The sequence below is a fragment of the Lepidochelys kempii genome, chromosome 2, assembly GCF_965140285.1.
Source record: "Lepidochelys kempii isolate rLepKem1 chromosome 2, rLepKem1.hap1, whole genome shotgun sequence".
Lineage (NCBI taxonomy): Eukaryota > Metazoa > Chordata > Testudines > Cheloniidae > Lepidochelys > Lepidochelys kempii.
The window spans coordinates 233009882-233033307 of record NC_136381.1 but is presented as its reverse complement, the minus strand read 5'-3'; the positions used below and the strand labels follow the sequence as shown (position 1 = coordinate 233033307).

The window sequence follows — 23426 nt, the reverse complement described above, 5'->3', positions numbered from 1 at the left end:
ATCTGTGAAGACATAGTTAAGATTATGAAAAGTTTAGCACTTATACAAAGGTTTACCTATTCAATTTGTTTTTAAAATGTTAATTAAACCTTATCGCATCCTACTGTAAAATAAGAAAGTGTCATTATCCCCATTTTACAAATAAGGAATCTGAGACAGTCTTTCCCAGAGCCACACAAAGTAGATGGCAGAGTTGAGACTAGAGCCCAGGTCTCATGGCAGCTGGTTCCATGCTTATCCCACTAGGCAATGTTGTCTTTAAAGTGTTAGTCACCAATTTGGAAAACTCCTGGAATGTATGCAGGCTCTGTGCAGTCCAAATGAAGTCAGAGTTTTTAACATCCCCACTGACCAATTAAAATGCACTATTTTCAGAAAAGCATGTTAACACATAGGAATGTATGTTTATCTTTTAAAATGCAAGTGCGAATACTGTCCACAAAAACAATTTCCAGGATAGAAATTACATGTCCTTTGATAAGACCCGATCATCAGAATTAAAATTAAGAGCATTTATAAACACCATCATTTGTCCACCACCATTTTGGAAATTGCTGTGTGGCAGGATTCTTGTTTTTCCTCTGATGAAGGTTGCATTAAAACTATGGATCCAGTCGTATTCTATGCTGCATATATATTAGGAAAAGCACCCAGAGCTGTCTAACTTTCTGTTGACAGTGGTTGTGAACAGCAGCTCACCCAGATCACCCCCAACTGGTGTTGAAAACGGTTTTATTGCTAGCGTAAATGGGACCAAATAGTTTTCAGCCCCATTACCAGAAAGGATGATGGTGTCAGTCTGTAATGGTCCAGAAATATTTTTGTTTCATCTACACTGGCAGGGAAACAGTTTTCAACACCATTTGAGGGGGAACCATGCAAAGCTGTTGTTTGTCAGCAACAAACTATGTTTGTCAGCAACTAGTCATTTTCCTTGTGTAGATGGACTCCAGAGTGACAGCACTGTAGTGCAGAGTCAGGGGGCTCAGATGGAGAGCCATTAGGGTAATTAGAGTGAGTTACGGGCCATTTCAAAGTACCAAAATGATTAGTTCACTTTAAGACTAAGGGTCAAATTCTGCCCTCAGATATATGTGCACATGTCTGCACAAGTCCTATGTGTGCACAAGTCTTATTGACTTTCGATTGTATATATCAGAAGTAGCAACAGAGGCTTGCACACTTCTTAAAATTCCATTTTGAACACGGGTGAGGGAGAGGGACATGATAAATAACTGCAGAAAGGCATCTCAATCCTTTAATACTAGGCCTCTTTTACTGAACTCTAAATGTAATATGAAAAATAAATCAGCTGATTGACAGCCAATGACTCTGCATCCTACATGGCAACCGGTTTAAGTTGCATTTCCCAATGAATAGAAACTATAATGCAAGTGCCTGTTATAAAATCAAAGCTAAATCATCTCAAAGATGTAGAATGTAAGCACTGAAAGACAGATCCTCAGCTGGTGTAAAATGGGTGCATCTCATTAGACTTTAGTGGACATGTCCCTATTTAAATGAGCTGGCCCTATAAAAATTAATCAACTAATTATGAGCTAGGGCTGAATATTTTCTGTGCTTTGCAAGTAATTCCGACTATTCAGCTAAATCTGGAGAGGCAGAAAGACTTTTTAAATTCAGATTAGCAGTCAGTTCACTACATGTTCCTTTAAAACTATTCAGTGGATGAAGCCACTTTTTATAGCAATTGTCTAAAATGATAGGCTAGTTTAAAATTAATAAACCAATATAAAGCTAACAAGAGTATTTGGTGAGAAATATTTTAACATACCCATAATAATTGCAAAGATGAAATAGATGCAGATTTTTTCCTCTTGTCTCTATTTCTTTTTCTCCCTCACACTCCTCATTAGTCTTCTGTTAACTCTCTGCTTATCCTTCTCACTGCTGCCAAAAACTGACGGAGTCTCAGCAACAGAGTTCTATACAAAAATAAGTTTGGATGGGCGCATCAGACATGGCCAGCCACAGTGAGAGACAGAAAGTAGTTCTTGAGCTACCTGTGACATTGTTCTGAAGGGATTAAGAGATTGACAGTTTTTCTATTTAATATTTGCATTATGATTCCAATCCTGACTGGCAGCTATCTCTTTGCATGAGACTGAACAAACAGAGTAAAAGATGGTCCCTGCCCCAAACTGCTGAATCTCTGTCTTTCCCTTTCCTACACAGTAGGTATTTCCTCCATTTCCTTTTCCATTGCTTTTCTTCTTTTGTAACAAGTTTCTCTTTTCTTTGTTTCATTTTTCCACCTTATTTGCTTTTCCTCTTCCCTCTTGTGATCTTTTTCTTTCACTTCCCATGCTCTGTACCCCAGCCGATGATTGTGCACATTCAGGTGGTGTGTTAGTCGCTGAGGCATCTGTTCCCCTTCTCTAGCAGAATAGTTTTCATTTTACTGTTATAACATAGCACTATATATAAAAAAAATAAAAATAAAAAAAGCATTTCACTTGACGGAGCAGAATAGCAGCTGTGTAACAGAGGCCAGCACATTGTCCCAGTGGGGAAGGGTCAGCATCCAGAGACTGAGGTTATTCAGGAAATGGGAAACATATTTTTTCTTTCTTTGGCCTATCTCTGACAAACTACTGTTCTGCTGCATAACATTTTTATTCTCACTGGAGTATGACAAGCCGCAGAATGGAGCAAATATAGATTGCAGACATTTGTAAAATGTTAGATGACTTTCCCTCAGACATAAGTAATAGGTATTCTGGTTTAGGTGCAGGAAGAATAATAATTCACTCAAGGGAAGCTATTGCAATAGGTCCTGAATCAAATATCATTGGAAACGGTGAAATATACAGGATTGTCACTGTCTGATGTTTTTTCCCTCCTTCATCCTAAAACTAGCCATAATCCATTATTTCATGCTGTAAATGACCATGTCATTTGGGCGCAATAAGTGCCCAAGCTTTCACCACTTCCACCACCATGGTTTGTGGTACACTGATTTTCCCTTATTTGAATTTACTAGTCACTTCAATCCTAATGTCTGTTTTTAGCACATATGCTGGCCTTTAATTTGCAATTTACATGGATGGTAGGGCTCTATTCAAAAACCTGTCCCTGCTGCCTTTGTGGTGTTCACCTCACCTCATGTGGTCATTAGGATGAACAGCATATAATTAGCTGAATCCATGTAAAGCTCTGCAATGCAAGTGCTTGTATGTACACGTAGTTTTCTTTAAAAAACAAACTGGTAGCAAACAAGAAATGTTAGTTTTAAGGATGGGTGATGATTATGATAGCATTTTATCTGAGTTTAGCTGTTGATTGTACTGTGTCACTCTTTGTGGGTTAAAAATGCTAAGATCTGATTTGTGGGCAAACTGCCAGCAGATTGAAGCTTACTTAGCTTGTCTATTAGGCTGACATCATATGGATGCAAACTTACTTTCTGGTTGGCTTAAAGATACTTTAAAAATATTTGCAAAAAACGGATAGATATATTTTCTTTTTTATGCATTCTTTCTACAAACTGTAATGGTTCAGAGCCACAGTTCATGAACGCTGACCAATCAGCTGAATTTGTTAAAATCATGCACAGATTCGAATATTACATTTGAAAATAGGAATTTTACCTTTAGGTTTGTGATCGCTAAAGTCTCAAGCTGAAGGAATCTCAAAAGAGCCTATGATGCTGAAATATAATACTGAAACATTGTAAGGTCTTAAGCAACAGAAGAAATTCTAAAAGACCCTGCAGTAATACAGAAATGATGCGGATGCATTGATGCAATGCCAGATTTTATTTTCTGCTCTCTAATTTCCACACAAGGTTTTGATTGGATTGAAGCTTTGAAGTATCAAGGGAAATTTTCTTGATCATGCAGAATGATTCAACGAAATAATTCATGAAAATTGGCTTGTGACTTGGCACTTGTACTTCTGCAAGGGAGAGAGAAGGTCCAGGGAAAAGAAAACTATAACTTGAGGTCTTGGGACTCTGGAATATATCAGAGGTCTGTGCAGTTTCCCTACATGCACAGAGGAGAATCTTTGGATGTATCGTGCTCATGCTTGGCCTTCAGGCTAAGGCCCTCCTAGCCCATTCATTATATTCCTGGCGTTTTCCTCAGTCAAGAATTTTCTGCCCTGAACATCTCATGCTGAAACATGAAGAAAGATGTCACCTCAACTTAGTGGCTCCCCAAGAATCCCTGTGATCATGTTTGATGGGAGGAGCATTTAATAAAATACCAACTACAGTGCTGCAACTGAGAGAAAAGGAGTACTTGTGGCACCTTAGAGACTAACCAATTTATTTGAGCATAAGCTTTCGTGAGCTACAGCTCACTTCATAGGATGCATTCAGTGGAAAATGACTCATTTCCACTGACTGCATCCGATGAAGTGAGCTGTAGCTCACGAAAGCTTATGCTCAGATAAATTGGTTAGTCTCTAAGGTGCCACAAGTACTCCTTTTCTTTTTGTGAATACAGACTAACACGACTGCTACTCTGCAACTGAGAGAGTTATTCATCCCATTAGGATTTCAATTCCTGTACAGTACAGTAGTGGCCTACTGGACTGTGGGATTCTGTGCAGCACAGGGGGGTATAGAACAAGATTTGCTCATATGAAAAGACTTATTCCTTTCACTGTTAGAATTTTTCTGAAATGCTGTGCCTTTTAACAAAATCATGTGATTCTTTGGAATGCTAGCACTTTATTCTAGTCTTAAACAAAACCATTTTTATGCTCACATTATCTTGTATATTTCTGAAATTTTTTTCTTTATCTTGTTAATCTGTGTGGGGGGCTTACTAAATAATCCCTAGAGAGACAAGGTGGGTGAGGTGATATCTTTTATTGGACCAACTTCTGTTGGTGAGAGAGACAAGCTTTCGAGGTTACACATAGTTGCTGCTGCTTCTTCTGAAGAGCTCTGTGTAAGCTCAAAAGCTTGTCTCTCTCACCAACAGAAGTTGATCTAATAAAAGATACTACCTCACCAGCCTTGTGTCTCTAGTATCCTGGGACCAACATGGCTACAACAACACTGCATAAATAATCCCTGTCAAGTAGGACTGGGGTGGAACAAATGATTTTATCTGGAGGTTTATTGCTTTTGGTGGCTGAGTTCATAAGTCATTCAAATATGATTTATAAACTTCTAACTCCGTTTGTTAAACACAACTGTCTTTTGTTTGGCAGGTGTCATATAAGAAAGATGTGCAAGATACACACAGATACACTGAAGTGCTGAACAGGCCAGACATAAAGATGGCAAGCAAGATATCAAAGATAATAAGCAATGTATGATCTTCAGTGACCCTTTCTGTCCGTTTTAAAACTTACTGACTATTTTATTCATTCCATCCTCTGTCAAAGTGTAAAGAATGCTGTCTAAAATGTTAAAACTTAGACACCTACATTTATATTTAGCCATCTGTGTCTTTCTACATGTTGGGACAGTACCTAGCATGTTTTGGCTGCTACTGTAACAGTATGTAATATAGTTTAATTTTTTTATTGTAGAAAAATTAAGCTATCCAGAAGTCTGTAAAACCAAGATTTTCAAAGGTGACTAGAGATTATCATTTCTTAAATTTTAGCTGACCAACTTGATACACCTTAAAGGGCCCTGATTTTCATAGGGTGTGTGCGCAGTATTTTCTAAAACCCAGGCCCCTTTAAGGTGGCTCAAGTTGAGCACCCAGAATCACTAATGTCTTTTGAAAATCTTCACCTTGGTTTTGAATAACTTTGGGACATGTTTTTGCTCTAGTCAGTTGTAGGTACTATACCTACTGCCAGAGTTACACTGCCTTCATAGTGTAAAATCCTAATTTAGCCAGTGGACATAGTTTGAGGTGTGTCACAGAATCTTTTGTGGGTACATCTGCGTGTTCCTTTTTCAATACATTTTAGAAAGAATGTGCAGTGCATCTGCAGGGGAGTTTGTTCAGCTAGAAATATCATGTAACATCCACCCTGTGGGCCAAAGTCCATCTGTTACACTAGTGCAACTCCATTAACTTTAAGGGGATTGCACTGATATAACTGAGTGGTATTTGATCCTTTATTTGAAAGAGGCTGGCACTCTCTCAGCCTAGTCTTGTTCTAAAACTATTTTCAGCCTCTAAAAATAATCTTTTGTAAACTCTGGACCAGATCTTCAGAAATGCTGGTCCATTTTAACTCACTCTGACTTTATTGGGAACAGTGGGAGATCACTATTTCTCAGGCTTAGGCTCTGTATTTGGTTAAACTTGAACCTTGTGAGTGAAGTTCACTGTGTTTCAAATAAAATAAATTTATATTTTTAGAACAGATAAAGCCTGGGAAGGCCTTCTTTTCAGAGCTGATTAGAGCATTAGTGAGACTAGTGTCAGTTCAGGTCACTTAATGATACTTTCTGTTTTGTTAACTATAATGCTTACATTTCCTTTGATAAAACAGAAGCAAATACAGTTTAATTGAGATTAGTATTCATTTCTTTTTTTAAAGGCTGAATATAAGAAACAAAGAGGAGAAATGAATAAGGAGACTGCTGTACTCGGAAGACCAGATTTTGAGCATGCTAAGGAAGTTTCTCAACTTTTAAGTCAAGTAAGATTGTGTCAATCATTCTACAATGACTTCATTCAGATATCTCATTCCTAGTAACATAATCAAATATTTAATCTTTAAAAGATTATCTGTAATTGCATGAAAATCGGAAGAGAATGTTTCCAAAACTATTTCATACTGAACTGCAGTAACTGGTAAATTTAAGATAGTTAGAAAACAGTAGGTACAAGTTTTAGACAAAAGTACAATGTGCCGTTTGACTCAATTACAGTTTGTCTGCTGTGGAATTGGTGTTGTGCTATTTTATACAGAGTTTCTAGGATTTCAGAAATATTAACTATCTGTAATTTGTGGCCAGATTCTGCGATCCTTACTCACTTTGCATGGTACCTTACTCCATGATTAGTCCCATGAAGTAATTATGACTTTTTGTGTGTGCCACTGCTCGCCTTTGTGAGTAAAGGGTCAGAATGAGGTCCTCAATATTAAAAAAAAATCTTTACTTACTGTTATTCATTAAAATCAAGGAAATGAGAGAATCAAAATTGGAGTTACTTTAGTTCATATTATTTTATTTGATTACTAGACACAGAGCTATGGGGCCTAAAATTCTACCTTCTGTTCTCTTTTAATAATCTTTACTGCTGCGGTTCAATCCCATTCAGAAACAAAAATTTTCAACATGCTGAGCCGTTCTTTTCACAAGTTCTTTAGCGCCCCATGGCATATCCCTCACTAGTAATCCAATCAATTTGCACTCAAAGCATTTTCCAAATCAAGGGGCAAATTCTGCTTCATGTAGGTGAGCATAACTCCCCTTGATTTGACTAGGTGGTAGTCTTCTCTTGAATTGAAAAGCCATGCAGTACCTTCTAATCTAAATGTATATGCTGAAACAGTATTGTGTTTGGTTTTAAAGAGGGCATGCTCCTTTTGGTAGCACTAAATATTGCCCCCAGATATCTGCTATGTAATAAGAAATTTCATGGGAAATTGCCCTTTTTCTTTCAGGGACACTGTTACTCAAAAGCTATAAAGTTTTTTAAAATAATTTTTACTTGCTTTGTCAAGATCAACTTTGAAACTCAAAATGGATTTTGTTTTCCAATAAGATTTATTTCTTCCACTTTGTAATTTATTAAATGCTAATTTCTGTGCTGACTGAGAAGGCTTGTTTAATAGATTCCTGGTATTTGACTGCATGTTATCACTCACTGCTTTGGAAGCAGGTTGCGCTCTCCCATTCACTTTATAGAAAGGAACATCTGCTAAGCTGTTTAGGTCTCTGTATCAGTGCTAGGAATCAGAGAAAATGTTAGTTGTTAAATTAATTATGAATGATTTTTGAAAATGTGCACTTCTTGTTTTTTTACTTTCTGTGTGAGAGAGCTCACTGGAAAGTCTGGCTGGGTTGTGTACATGTAGACAGTCCTGCAGTGGGATGGCTCTCCAGGTGTACACGACCAGTCAGCCTGTCCTCAATTTCACCAGCTTAGCTGGCCAGCAGATCTTCAAATTGCAAGAGTTACAAAAACAAGGGACAAAAATACTTTTATAAATCCAGCAGGGATATGCCAGGACAGGTGCTATAAACAGGGATACTGCACTTCCCTGCAACAGCTGCATCAGTAGCAGGCTTCAGCTTTCAAACTTCAAGCTGTTTTTGATGCATCCATGTTTATAACACAGAGAGAGCAACAACAAAACCAGAGAACCAAACCATGGCTAGTTTTTGTTAATCAAAAGAAATGTGGGATTTTTGACATAAGTATAATCCCAAAAAATGGGTGAATTTCATCTTTGAACAAAGACCACACATGGCAAATGTCAATCCAGAGTGACTGATTAGAAAATGTATGAGCATGTGAAAATAGCATTTTATCTTGGAAAGTATTTCACAACCTTAACTTAGTGTTCAATATTGGCACAACTGCTGTGATTGTTAGTAACCATCACAGTAATAAAACAGTATTCGCTATAGCCTAGTCTGGTGCTGAGCCATTTCACCATGCAGAACCCAAATTCAATGTACTTCCATCTCTCCTTTCTTATTCTTGGGATTCTCTCTTGAACAGAAACTGCTATTCGTACTAAACTGGAGGTTATGTGATGCAGTCACATGACTATTGGGGGCTATGATGGAAGCTAAATTCCACTTGTGATCTTCCTACAATGGCAGGGTTGCCAGGCCTTCAGGATTGTCCTGGAGTCTCCAGGAATTAAACATTATTCTTTAATTAAGCATTATATCGTGATGAAACCTCTGGGAATACTCCCCACCAAAATTGGCAACCCTATGCAAAGTTGAACCAATGGTATGCAATGTACATTTCATTAGCACATACTAGAGCAGAGGAGCAGCTGAAACAGCCTAGCACACATTGGAGCTGGTCCTTATTGTAAATCAGATGAGCCAGTTGAGGATGGGAAGGTGGCATCTGTGTACTTTTATGTCACATGTATGGTGGAGTGAATGTGTTCTATTATATATATGTTTTCATGCCACCCTAATCATCATAGCACCTTCCAGTAGTGCATCAAGCAACATAGCTACACATCTGTCACATGTTGTTTGTTCTCTCATCTTTTTCCCAGAGGGAGAAGCACAGGGAGTGGAATGTCCCTTTGTTGTTGTTGTTAAATATACCTCTTGTTATGTGTTTATACTAGACAAGGCAAGAACAAAGAAATGAACCTGGCTCTTGGAGTGGAAAGTGGTGAGGTTTGTGATAGTCCTTAGTTTCTGGTGGAGTTCATTCCACAGTCTTGGACCACCCCAGGGAAGGTTCTTTCTTTACTCTATTGTTGAGAGCTCCATTGTGCCACAGGAGTGAAGCTGTAAATTCCAACCTTCATCTCAGAGCTTTAAGCATTCTTTTAGGTATCCTGGGCCTAGGCCATAGATCACTTTAACGATAAGGACTGAGACCGCTAAATCAATTCATAATTCTATGGAAAGCCAGTTTAGAAAGCAGAGGACAGGTATGATGTGCTCACGATAGCCTGTGTTGCTGAGGAGATGGGCTACAGCATTTTGTACCAGTTGGAGTTTCCTAAGTGCTGAATACTTCATGCCAAGATATATCACATTGTTAAATTCCAGCCAAGAGGCGACAAAGGCATTAATAACTGAGGCAAGGTCTTCATCCACCAGAATGGGATGGAGTTTCTTAGATAACTGGAGATGATAGAAAGCATTACTTGCAGCCATTGTGATGTGAGAGCTCAGCATCCACGGGAAACCAAGAATACTCCTAGACTATGGACTTAATTGAGTAATTGTGGATGTGAACCTGCAATCAAAAGAGACTTCACGGTAGCTGCAAACTCCTCAAAATACTTTCCTCTTCTCACCAGCATAAGCTCTGTTACCATGGGTTCAGCTTCAGCCAGTTGTTATTCATCCATGAGCTGAACTCATCCAAGGACTGGGCCATTTTGGTGGAAGTGGTGTGTTTGTATTTGGTGAAGACAGGTGGAGTTGCGTGTCAGCTGTATATTGCTGGCACTTGAGTTCATGTCGTCTAGTTAACCTAGTGGTCGCATGTATCAGGACTGACAATCCTGAGTGTTCACAAATCATACATTCTTTTTATTTGTCTTCTGCTTCTTGAACCTTTGGATTTCACATTTTTTAGCAGCCAGGAGGGGTAGAAACTTTTTTTTTTCTCAAATGAAAGCTGAGATTCTCAGGTAATCACATTACTCCAGGAGCTGGGGCTTCAAGAAAAATATCAAATATTTCAAGACTCATGATGTAATTGTGAGCATTGGTGACATGGGTGAAAGTAGGACAGGAAGATGATGATGTGTTTTAGTGTTGTACGTATGTGTAGACAGTGCAGTGAGTACAGACAAGGAGAGCAAGGAGAGGTTAGGTGGTGTGGGTGTAACCAAGGGAAAAAGGAAACAAGGGCATGGTAGCTGAACATAGTGAAGAAGATAGTGTTTGACTGACACTCAAGACTGTGCCAAGTCAGGGTCTTTTAAAAAAGAAATAAATCATGTGACACTCAACAGCAAAATGGTGGTGTCACTGGATTAGTGAATTTACCCACAGCACCATCTTTCCCTCTCTTTCTACTTTTAATGCTGATTAAACAGTAACTTAATAGGACCCTGTGAACAAATGAAGCTTTAGTATTTGTTTTCTGATTATTATAAGGCAAATATTATAATTTAGACTATTCTTTATTTTATAATTATAATCTCTATCCTGATAGAATCATAGAATCATAGAATATCAGGGTTGGAAGGGACCCCAGAAGGTCATCTAGTCCAACCCCCTGCTCGAAGCAGGACCAATTCCCAGTTAAATCATCCCAGCCAGGGCTTTGTCAAGCCTGACCTTAAAAACCTCTAAGGAAGGAGATTCTACCACCTCCCTAGGTAACGCATTCCAGTGTTTCACCACCCTCTTAGTGAAAAAGTTTTTCCTAATATCCAATCTAAACCTCCCCCACTGCAACTTGAGACCATTACTCCTCGTTCTGTCATCTGCTACCATTGAGAACAGTCTAGAGCCATCCTCTTTGGAACCCCCTTTCAGGTAGTTGAAAGCAGCTATCAAATCCCCCCTCATTCTTCTCTTCTGCAGGCTAAACAATCCCAGCTCCCTCAGCCTCTCCTCATAACTCATGTGTTCCAGACCCCTAATCATTTTTGTTGCCCTTCGCTGGACTCTCTCCAATTTATCCACATCCTTCTTGAAGTGTGGGGCCCAAAACTGCACACAGTACTCCAGATGAGGCCTCACCAATGTCGAATAGAGGGGAACGATCACGTCCCTCGATCTGCTCGCTATGCCCCTACTTATACATCCCAAAATGCCATTGGCCTTCTTGGCAACAAGGGCACACTGCTGACTCATATCCAGCTTCTCGTCCACTGTCACCCCTAGGTCCTTTTCTGCAGAACTGCTGCCTAGCCATTCGGTCCCTAGTCTGTAGCTGTGCATTGGGTTCTTCCGTCCTAAGTGCAGGACCCTGCACTTATCCTTATTGAACCTCATCAGATTCCTTTTGGCCCAATCTTCCAATTGGTCTAGGTCCTTCTGTATCCTATCCCTCCCCTCCAGCGTATCTACCACTCCTCCCAGTTTAGTATCATCCGCAAATTTGCTGAGAGTGCAATCCACACCATCCTCCAGATCATTTATGAAGATAGCACTGAGGTTATGTTTTTGTCCAGCTATACCAGAAGAAAGACGGGAGACACTTGGTATGGCTAATTAGGCCACAACTTTGTTATTAGATCTCTGGGACTACCCGGCAGATTAAAGCGTGCAGTGCAGTGAACTACATGATCATTTCAGTGTTTACCTGGATGCTTCCATTAACCCCCCACCCCTTTCCATCCTGGTCCCCAGCCAACCCGTTGCTGGAACCTTACCAACCCCCCTCAAATGAGGGTCAAGGTAGGCTATAAAAGGGGGGGGCGGTTTGGATCCCTTCCATACCAATCATGAGCAATTTGAACTCCCCTCCTCCCCACCCCCCATTCAACTCCTTTAACAAACACCTCCTTTAAATCATTTACCAAGTCATTTATCTGGTCATTGTATCCCCTCTGTACTGGATACCTGCACTGGACGTACGTCCCACACTTACGTAATGAGTTGTGACATCATAGTCTAACTCCCATTCCCTACTCACCCTAACAAAGCTCCCCTGAACCCACTGTGGGGAAGGTGGAGAATCCTCCACTCCGCCTTGGCCAATCTGGTGGTGAGAGAAAAATTCCTTCCCAGGCCCCCAAGAAAGGAACAGCTAGCATAATGCCCAGAGCCAGTCATGACCAAACTTGGTATTTTGCCACTTGGTATTTTTGCTGAGAGGGTGGGTGCTGCTCTGCCTGGCTGGGGAAAAAAGGGCTTCTCCTGCCAGGCTTGCCCTTTATCAGCTCCCTTCCCTTCTGGTCTCTGGGGGATGAGTCAGCATTGCCATTCTGACCCGTTTTACTTCTGCAGCATCATCCATGTTTCTCTATCCCCCATACTCTTAAAGCGATATATACCCCTTCACCCGGCAAGGCAGACAATACCACCCCCCCACGCTTAAGGTGCAGTGTGGTCAATCTTCTCAGTTCTATCTGAAATTAGATTGAAAATAATCCACTGATAAATTCAATATTAAATACTCCCATTATGATGTGTAATAATTGGTTTATGGTAATAAACTCTTTTGAATATTTGTATTTTACATTAGATCAATTTGATGTTAATTGTTTGAGGAGGGAAATGATTAGAGCTAGGATTTTGTGTAAAATATACTTTATATTGGTATATCAGTAGACATAATACTGTGTTACTGGGATGTTTAAATCATGAAGAGAAGCCCTAAGATTTTTTTCTCTTTATTTCTTAGCCTAAACTCAGTTAGTAATTGGAGGAACTGACTCTTCCATAAGCTAAACATTTCATTTAACTCTGTGCTTACATTACATTTCTTTCAGTATCTAGGTGTCCAACAAGTTTTTAATTTTCTTAGTATGTTTTTGTGTAGTCATGAGGAAATGCTTTTGCTGTAAGTGTCTCCTTTTTATGCTGGTATGTTCTGGGATCCCAGTGGCTGAAAGATTTAGATTTTGTAGGTTCTTCGTAAATCTGAACAGTGGGTGATGTCATCCACTTATGAAACTGAACACTCTGTCTGAGCAGCTTTGAACTGCAGATTTGATTTTGGAATGTTTCTGTGGAGCTTCAAAAGATACTCTTCTGTCCAGCTGCAATACTGACTTTTACAGCATTTGTGCAAGGCTCGTGAGAAAATTGTTTATCTGAGCTTTATTTGATGCCAGTGGGATCGTCAGGGATGTTGTTATGTGAAAGACCTGCTAAGTCTGCTCATTCTTGAACAACAATTAGATTGCCAATCCCACACATTTTCTTTAAATTACATACTAAAGAAATAAACAAACAAAAGACCTTAATTAAGATGGTAAATAAATATCCATTAATTTAAACCCACATAATTAGCATCATTTTTAAAAATTCATGACAGTCATTGATAAGCTTCCACCAACATCCTTAATTTTGACTCCCACATCCTTGCTCACTGTCCTACCCAGGTTACAGCATAGCTAGCATCTTGAGAATTTTTTTAAGTAATTGACTAAGAATGTTTTTGTTTTTAATTAATACCTTTTCTTTCAATTTCATTTTATTTCTTGAAGCTACGTTTTCTTCTTTCTTCCTTTCTTCTAAAAGAAAGCTAAAACAATTCTCAAATCCCACCCCTAGTTCCCCTGATGACTTCTTAATTTCCCTGTTCTTCTCCCTCTCTCTCTTAGCCATGTTTCTGGCCCTTCCTTAAAAAGGAAAAAATAGGAAAAGAAAATAAGTAACAAGAGAAAGGTAATATGTGTTTAGCATCCAACAAGATGTTTCCCCTGTGGCTAATCAGAGTTATACTACTACTGGGAGAGATCTTCAGATGCTGTTGGGGTCATCTTACATTACTGCGTTGCTTCCATTTCTTCCTGAAGTGATGTGCTCTGCATTGGAGTAGAGAGCGGAGGCAATGATGTAATGCAACAAGACAAGACAGCTGGGCCTGGAGGTAATGGGAGATCACTCCCCACAGTATGAACTTTTACAATCACATAGGTGGACAGCCCTCTTAAAGTTGGGACAGTCATCCACATAGGCACCAGTGAGGAGCCCATTGTGGCCTGGTATTCACTCGTTCCTACACAGGCCTGCCCCAGTGACTTAATTAGAAACAATGCTGCAGAATGCTAATGATAATATATTACTGAAATACCGAAATTGAAATGTACTATTACAAAATCCATGTAGACCATGGCCTCAGATCACAGCAGCTGTGGGATGACAAACCAGTTGTATGGAGAGATCCTGTTTGCTCTGATGATTTCACACTTAGCAACAATATTAAAGGCCATATTATGCACTCTGTATGAACAACTTGATGTCATTTGTTGATGATATGATGTAGCCCTAAGTAATTCAGTGTTTATACTCATGTAAATGACTGTACAATGTACTCTGGTCCTCTGGGAATAGTAAGAGGGTTGCATTTGCCATACTGATCTGACCCCTGTATTAGGTGGCTTACTGATTTGGGCTTTCCAATAGAGCATTAATCCTGTCAGATTTGTATTAGGAGCCACACTGGAGATATATCTTTTTAAAAAGGAAAATCCTATAGTGTATCCATATATGTTTTTATAGTGAATATGAAATTGCTATTGATAAAGAGTTTGTCCTTGCATTCACATAGGTGCACCTGCAGTTGATCCAAAGCTAATGCAAATATCTAGCAATGTGAACCAGATGAATCTACCATGCAGCCTGATTAATTATTGTATGTGTCTGTACGAAGCTTACTTTAGCACAAGTTCTTTTCATGATAGGTAGCTAAACAGAAGTTTCTCATTGATTGGGAGATTGATGACATACGTGATGAAATCCAATAAAAGCTTTTAATACCAACCAAATAAGTCCACTTATTAATATAACCAAACATAAAGCAGTGTACCGAGAGATAGGTTTTAGAATTGATAGCATACCCACAGATTCTTAAACCTTATGAAAAACAAAGAGAAAAATTCAGGCAATGGAGCACATCAGAGTAGGGCACCAACCAGTTGGCACAGTTTCAGGACCTAATACACCCAACATTTAGGGAATGAAGTCATATCTTTTATACCCATCCTTTATGTAACCATACAGATACAGTACATATTTGACCCTTTTATTTATCATCGTAAACTTATTCCTGCCCCTATCCTGTGGGGCACGAATAAATCCTGTGGCATTCTGGGTATCCATAATTATACTTCTGATCAGTGACCTAAATATTTGTGTCAGTCAGTTTCATAATAAATCATATACGGCAATGCGGTCTAACTGCCTTGTTACTATAGTACAAAATTTTTCAAAAGCCCGCAAACTGTCCCCCTATTTCAAGTTAACTTTTGCAAGCTTATGGCATTACCTGTCCTTCTGTGGTCATTTGTTTGTCACATAGAATGTGAAGGCATACTTCTTGAATTGGGATTAAGTCCTCAGGCATACATTAACTAACCTAAAAATCAAGCCTGTCACACCATGCCTCACACTAGTTAAAACAGGCCTTTTTACTATAGCAAAGCCTAACAACCCAATTATTTGTGTTCTCTTACTTGCCCCCAAGCTTGTTTCAATCTAATAAATATTAAACATCTCAGTATTATACCCAATAATGTCATTACTAACAAAAGGGTGAAATATCAAATTTAGAGATCAAACAGAGCCATAGGTCAGCAACCAGAAGTCAATAGATATTCATTCCCAGAGTCAGTCAGTCTGCTAGTTTATAAAGTTTTTCATATTTTCACAAAAAGAGTCTTTTTTAAAAAATACAATATTTTGGAATTCGCTTCCTTTGAGAAAGAAATCTGGTTTCTCTGATAGTAATGCAGTTCTTGAATGTATATAATTCATAGTGTTTTTTCAAGTGACTGGCTTTTGTTTTTTGTTATTCCTATTAATCAAATATTGGAAATGGTACGTACATATAATATGGTGGTATAAACTAAAACGGGAGGTGATTATTTTGCAACATGGAAAAAAAATTTTTTTAAAGAAGAAAACTCTTCCCTGTATAAAATTTGACAAAAAATTAAATTTTTGAAAACAGAACTTCTGAGGTGTTTTAATTACTTTATGGGACACTGATATGGGAATAAAGACAAAAAAGCTGCATACTAATTGCAGAGTGTGGCAGAAGATAATGGATGTAAAGTAGGTTTAGATATCTGGTGTCTGATTTATAGTCACAAAAATAACATAATTCAGAATCAATTCTGAACCTTATTTTGCTCTGTTATGCTCAGCAGTTGCAAAGCATTAAGGCATTGTATGTAAAGTTTCCAGATGTTTGATGACCCAAGTACTGGCTATGCATGACATGGATGGAAGATGGCTATGCATGACATGATGGGTTGAGGATGTGCAGGTTTAAATTAAATGTTGAGGTGTATTTTTTACTTTTTAAAAATAGTTTATCTACTTTAAATGTGGTTGTCTGCACCTTTTACCCCTATCTTTTCCCTTTTTTAAAAAAATCCAAACCTCACAGATAGAGATTTAGTTTAGCTTCACAACACTCCAATGAAATAGACACTGTCCCCATTTTTAGGTGAAGAAACTGAGGCATGGATGGATTTTGTGTTACCAAAGGTCACAAAGGAAATATGTTGCTGAGCTGGATATGTAACTCAGGGCTCCAGTTGCCCAGCCTTATACAAACTGGATGAAATATTGGCCTTGTTGGCATCAGTGGGAAAACTTGTATTAGCTACAGTGAGGTCTGAATTTCACTCCAGTTCACTCTATAACTGAGGGAATAATTTACAGCAAATAGTTTTATTTCCTCCCATTTATCTATTCAAAAGTATTTTACATTTTTGTCAAAAAAAATACCTCTGTGGAGTATTCAACAGTCTATATTTGCTACTCAAACTGTGTTAGTTGTGTTTAGTCAGGTAAATCAAGTGGTTTTATTATTTTTTGTTTATATAAGCACTTTGGTGAAAACGTTTGTGTGTACAAATCTAAAAGTTTAATTCTATGCCAGTGAAATTCAGTCAGATGAAAGTTAGTGGAAAACCAGCACATAATGGGCATAGGTGTGGCTGAAGTGAGTTCATTTCTAAATTCAAGTGAATAGTCCTGGCGACATTTTTGAGTGGATGTATGATCCCAGATGTGCCCGGCTGTTCTGTACCCTCTCCACAAGAATGTGCTATCAACAATAGTGTCATTAGTGGGTGATACTGAAGATATATTTCTGTTTATTACTTTTGTGTAAAACCATTTTTGACTATAAACCTACTGTGACAAAGTTGCTCCTCTACCTTGGTGGGTCTTGCGCTTATTGGCGGATGTGCTCACCTTGGAGCTTCACGGCAGCCCTCAGCTTGGCCATTTTTCTGAATTCACAGTCCAGGTCGACGACTCCTGTGTCTGACCAGGAGTTGGGAGGTTTGGGGGGACCCAGGCCCGCCCTCTACTCCGGGTTCCAGCCCAGGGCCCTGTGGAATGCAGCTGTCTAGAGTGCCTCCTGGAACAGCTGTGCGACAGCTACAACTCCTTGGGCTACTTCCCCATGGCCTCCTCCCAACACCTTCTTTATTCTCACCATAGGACCTTCCTCCTGGTGTCCGATAATGCTTATACTCCTCAGTCCTCCAACAGTCCGCGTTCTCACTCTCAGCTCCTAGTGCCTCTTGCTCCTAGCTCCTCACATGCGCACCACAAACTGAAGTGAGCTCCTTTTAAAACCCAGGTGCCCTGATTAGCCTGCCTTAATTGATTCTAGCAGCTTCTTGATTGGCTGCAGGTGTTCTAATCAGCCTGTCTGTCTTAATTGTCTCCAGAAGGTTCCTGATTGTTCTGGAACCTTCCCTGTTACCTTACCCAGGGAAAAGGGACCTACTTAACCCAGGGCTAATATATCTGCCCTCTATTTCTCTCCTGTAGCCATCGGGCCCGACCCTGTCACACTACATTAACATAATAAAACAGTTCTTACATAAAACATATTCTTCTCTCTCCATATTTGTTGTAACCTTCACTTTTGTATAATGTTTGGTGATTTAGGGATGGAGAATTTGTCTTCATTTAAACTCCTCAGTAATTTCTCAATTCTTCATGCCTCCTTTCAGTGTAACATTTCAATATAAAATGTGTTTGCTCTGGTGGCAGGTTAAATACAAAGAGCAATTCAATAAGGAAATGAAGAACCACCAGTATAACCCTCTTGGCAGTGCTTCTTTCAAGCAAGCACAGATGGCATCCAGCTTGGCGAGTGATGTAAGTGCAGTTGTTCTGTATTCTACCTCTCAGCGTGTACGGTATATTGATCGTGGTATTCTGTAAACATCATAACTTTCTTGTGAACAATGGTGCATCTTATTTGATTTACCAAGAGCAACCACTCACAATATGTATTATATCTGCATCTGCAAGAACTGGGAAATTGAATTTAGAGTTTAACATGGAGATCAGTTTGAAAGCTGGTTGAAAGTAGACTTCAGAGCCGAACCTATATTATGTGGGACCCATTGCATAGTAGTACGTATAGGGCACCAGCCAGTTCAACCCCCACTTATGAATAAGCCCTTCTTCTGCTAGTGCCTACAGTGCACCCTTCATTGCCCTTTCCTGCCTGCAACCCTCTTCAGGCTGTGACAAATCCCAGCTCCTTGTTTGTGAGGCTCCAAAGATTTTGATGAATTGCTGTGTGTGCACATGAATCGGGAGATGGAGCCAAAGTGCAGCATTTCAAGAAAGGAGAGTAGTTAGGGGATTTAATGTAAGTCACTGCCTGCTGCAGTCAGACTCAGATGGGAGAAAGCACATGTGCCATGTGGTGCTGCAATGCCGACAGAATGTTTAACAATGCTTTCATGTGGCTAATGTCATAAATTTGGGCTGTTCTTAGAGGCAGTACTGTGGTGCTGGATAACTTAGGGGCAGATTGTACATGGCCCCTTTGGGGGTGTGCAAAGAAAGGGAGGTTGAATCTTACTCCCCCTTTGTGTGGTTTGGGTAATTGCCAGGCACAGTTGTGCAGGGACTGCTCCCTCTTTACTCTGCAAAGGCTGCACAGTGCTCTGAAGAGTACAGGCGCCCTGTCTTCTCTGCCACTGTCCAGTGGAGTAAGATCTGTAAAATAGTAAAAAAAAAAAAAAAAAAAAAATCATGCCACTAGCAAACAGTGTTATGCTGCTGAAACTTTTAAAGTTTAGACTAGACTTAAAAAAAAAGAGGATGTATTATATCATGAGGATCTTAACCAGGGTTTTCTAATGTGCATACGGGGAGACTGGGGAGGGCTTTGATAACTGCATGAAGGACGAATTGGTGTGGGGGAAGTACATGGAAAAGCTATACAGAAAGTACTCCTGGAGGAATTTTGTGCTACTGAGTGCGTGCATAATTAATGAGCCATGCACAATTTTATTGTTTTGTGCAGAAAAAAGCTTCTGCTGAAATGTTGCCGCAGTTCCACCTTTTGTCCACTAGAGGGTGCTGTGGCACAAGAACAGCAGCAGCTCCCAGCAGAAAACAACTTTTGCAATTCCACCTTTCGCCCATCAGAGGGCACTGTGGCAATAGAATACAGCAGCTGCTTCCAACCAGCAAAGGAAGAGAAAGAGCCTGACTTCTTTGCAACACCTGTCAGGCCAGGTCAGGAGACAGACAGTGTGGGGTGCTGGGGCAGGGATGTCAGACAGGGGCTCATAAAAGCTAGTGGGAGAGGACAGACTGGGACAGGGGATGAATTGGAGTGGAGGCACAGGGCCATAGGGAGGAGGGAGGTGTAGAACCACGATGGTGATGGGGGAGGGGGTGCAGAGCTACATAGGGACAGAGGGTGGCTAGGTGGGGGCCCAGAGACACAGGGGAATGGGGAAGGGGTACAGAAACACATGGGGACTGGGGAGAGGTGCAGGGCCACATGGGGATGGGGGGAGTAGGTGTCTGAGTGGGCGTGGAGGGACACATGTGGACAGGGGGTGCAAGGACACATGGGGGTGTAGGAACACATAGGGACGGGGCAGATGTGCCTGACTGAATGGGAGAGAGTAGGGGTCAGCCAGAGTCTGCATGGGGGAAGCTCCCTAACAATCCCTCCCCACCCCCCAAAAAAATCTGTTCCACAGTTTTCCCACCCATACCCAAAAACCCTCCAAGTTCACACCCAGGCTCCTTCCCAGCAACTTACTTCCCTCTATCTCAGCTCCTCCATTACCCCTGACTCTCCCAAGCCTTTGCACTGCTTCTGAGGGGTGCAGAGAATATGGTTCTGTTTGTAGTTTGAGTGAATTATTACTCAGAGTTCTGTATTAATTTATTTAGACAAATAAAATATGCAGAATTTTAAAATATTGTGCATAGCATTTTTAATTTTTACTGCAGGATTTTTAATTGGGGGGGGGCAGAATTCCCCCAGGAGTAATGTAGGCAGGGTGCCGGGGGGGGGGGGGGGGGTTGATGGGTTTCATTTTCCTGAAGGGGAAACTCAACTTTTAAAAGTTTGGGAAACACTGCTGTCAGCTATTGGGAATGTATATGATTTGCCATTTCATTGCGTGATTAGGTTCTCTCTCATCTAAGGCTCCATTCATTCTTGTTACTGAAAGCAAACTGTATTAAATAAAAATACATGTACAAAATACTGTTTGATTGTGGGGTAGTTACTCTATAAAGATTTTTTTTTGCACACAAGGAGTTGATGAAAAATAATCTGACTTGAGGGAAGAAAGGCAAGAATTACCAATGAACAATATAAAGTTAATGATAAATTGTCCAACTGTAGAACAATATTGTGTAAAGATAATATTCAAATAAAAATCAGTAAGAAGGTATTTCTGATGTATATATCTGCCATAGCCTATTCTGTTTTGAAAAGTCTTACAAAATCTGATGTGATTAACTTTACCCTTTTTGAAATGTTTACGTAGTTATCAAAATATTTGCTCACTAGTGGAAAGGAAGCCCTCACTGTATATTGATTTTTCCAAATAGTAGTAAATGAGCACCACCTAGTGGCCATTGTACATATTTCATGCAAGCACTGTAGTAAGATTTTTCTTTTTCTTTTTTGTTTTTATAGTGTACAGTATAAATAGAACTTGCTGTATATTTTACAAGTCTTCACTTTGCTATACTCTGTATTCGGTTTTCAGGTGAAATACAAAAAAGATATGGTGGAAAGTCTACACAATCCAGCTTCAGACCTGCCAAACTTGCTATATTTAGAGCATGCTTTAAATGCCAGCAAAATGCATAGTAATGTAAGTTGGCTTTTTTAATCATTACTTTAAATATACTTATAAAAGGAAAATGTACCCATTTATTTAATTTATTGCAGAATGTATCACACGCATGGCATTGTCTTCTTGCTTTTCAGTGCATTTTGATCACAAAGTATTGTTTGTCATATATTAGCCTTTGAAGGCCTGGTTCCTCTTGCTTCTTATATTTTAATCTGAGTAGGTATTAATGTCCACCTGTAAAACCCTGCTTCTGGCACAAAATAATCCAGCTATCCAGTTTGAATCTGATTCTTCACATTACCCTTCTGTGAACTGAAACTCTCCCACAGCTGGTTAGTCTCTAAGGTGCCACAAGTACTCCTTTTCTCCCACAGCTGTGCCTTTTCTAAGTACTCATTTTTTCTTTATCATCCTTTACTTTTGCATCAGTATCTTTTCCCCCTTAGGCATTCCCTTTCTGAATTTAACCTTGGGTATCACTTTTGTATGGATCATATCCAAATCTATAGATCTCCAGGATTTAGGCCCTTCTTCACTTTCTGCTCACCAAATTATTTATCCTTGTTTGGCCTAACTGTAGCTTCCTTCAATTTAATGCATTTAAACTGGATATTTTTTACTAGCTGGTTAAATGAGCACCATCGGTCTGAACTTTGGAACTTCTTTCTTCTCCTTATCTCACATAAGACAAGAACCTAGATGCTCAACTTATGTTCAAATTCCCTGATGTCTATATATCTGCCTACTCTCACCTATAAAACATTTTAATCTGACACGATTTCTACCATTCCTTTGCCCAAACAGTGGTTGGTTCCTACATCATCTTCATCCCTACAACTAGAGACATTTGTGATCTCCGTAAAAGTTAACTCTCTGGACTATGCTTTGTCCAAAAGCTGGTGGTTTATCTTGGCTGTGATCGAAACAAGAACACTTCATATCCATCCCCTGAGGTCTTCACTTGCTATTTGTCAAGTACAAAATACCTTAGGGTGTATCTACACTACTGCACACTCCTTACAGTGGTATGTAGAGTACATACACTACATGCCCCCTAGCATGGGTATTCAGCGCAGTGTAGATGGTGAGGCACTTCTTAGGCGAGTAGAGTAAAGGCACGCCTGAATCCTGTGGATATCTTCACTACATGGCTCTCTACATGACCAAGCAGTGCCCTGCCCATCTATACAGCTATTTTTAGCAGTGTAGTCTCCCACAGCCTCCCTGCTGCCAAAGTCTTTCTCCGACACCAGAAAAAGCTCCAGCAGTGGGGAAAGGCTCTGGCAGCTCCCCGCTGCTGGAACATGTCTGTGGCAACAGGGAAAGGCTCTACCAAGGGGGAGACTCCACTGCCAGAGCTTTTCCCCACTGCCTTCCCCCTGCCACAGCCTTTCTCTGATGCATGTAGCTACATGCACCCTACATGCCACCATCAGTGTTGTGCAGTGTAGATGTACCTTTAGTCTTCAAAATCCTTCATGGTCTTGATCTTTCCCCTGCCCCCATCTCTCTGACTTATTTTTGATTTATTCTCCAGCCTTTCCCTATGCTTCTCAAATTCCATCTTTTTTGTGTTCCGCCTCCCTGTCTCTCTATAATGAACAGCAGATCCTTCTTCTAGTCTACTTCAGTATCTGGAACAGCCTTTCTGCCCCTAGTGGTCTCAAGATCTATTTTCTTCTACCCTACCTACCGTATGTTATACCGACCGCGGTTAAAAGAGCAATTACTGAAGCTTTCAGTTTCTACATGGTCCACAGTTCTTCCCTGAAATGTGTATTTCTGTTCATCCTTATCCTGATGTATCCAAACCTACCACCTGTGTGATACATTGTAACGTACACGGTGTATTGGACTTCATGTTTTGACTATGATTTTCTGCAAATAATTATTTGTATGAATAACTCCACAAAAACATATTAACAGTATTGTATCGCAAAAATGTAATTCAAGCTGGTGTTTTGTGAGGATAAGTTATAACATTTACAGGAAAATCCAGAAATGTGCATATATGCACAAATACACCATTGCAGATTTTGTGAGATAGACGTCACTACATATCTGATTTCAGATGAGAAATTAGATTGAAG

General features: G+C 39.8%; 1 protein-coding gene across 32 annotated transcripts in view; it reads left to right on the top strand.

Moving 5' to 3' along the window:
* NEBL (nebulette) overlaps positions 1–23426 on the top strand; it is a 455293-nt gene that overhangs the window by 312556 nt on the left and 119311 nt on the right. For 19 of the 32 annotated variants that reach the window (XR_013635418.1, XM_078851808.1, XM_078851807.1 and 16 more), the window contains 4 exons: positions 5188–5289; positions 6484–6585; positions 18257–18364; positions 21247–21354. The exons of the other annotated variants lie outside the window; for them this stretch is intronic. Coding sequence is in view for 18 of the 19 variants with exons in the window: in XM_078851808.1 (XP_078707934.1) it covers positions 5188–5289; positions 6484–6585; positions 18257–18364; positions 21247–21354 (420 nt within the window). In the remaining variant the exon portion in view is untranslated. The remainder of the gene's footprint in view (positions 1–5187; positions 5290–6483; positions 6586–18256; positions 18365–21246; positions 21355–23426) is intronic. 32 annotated transcript variants of the gene reach the window in all.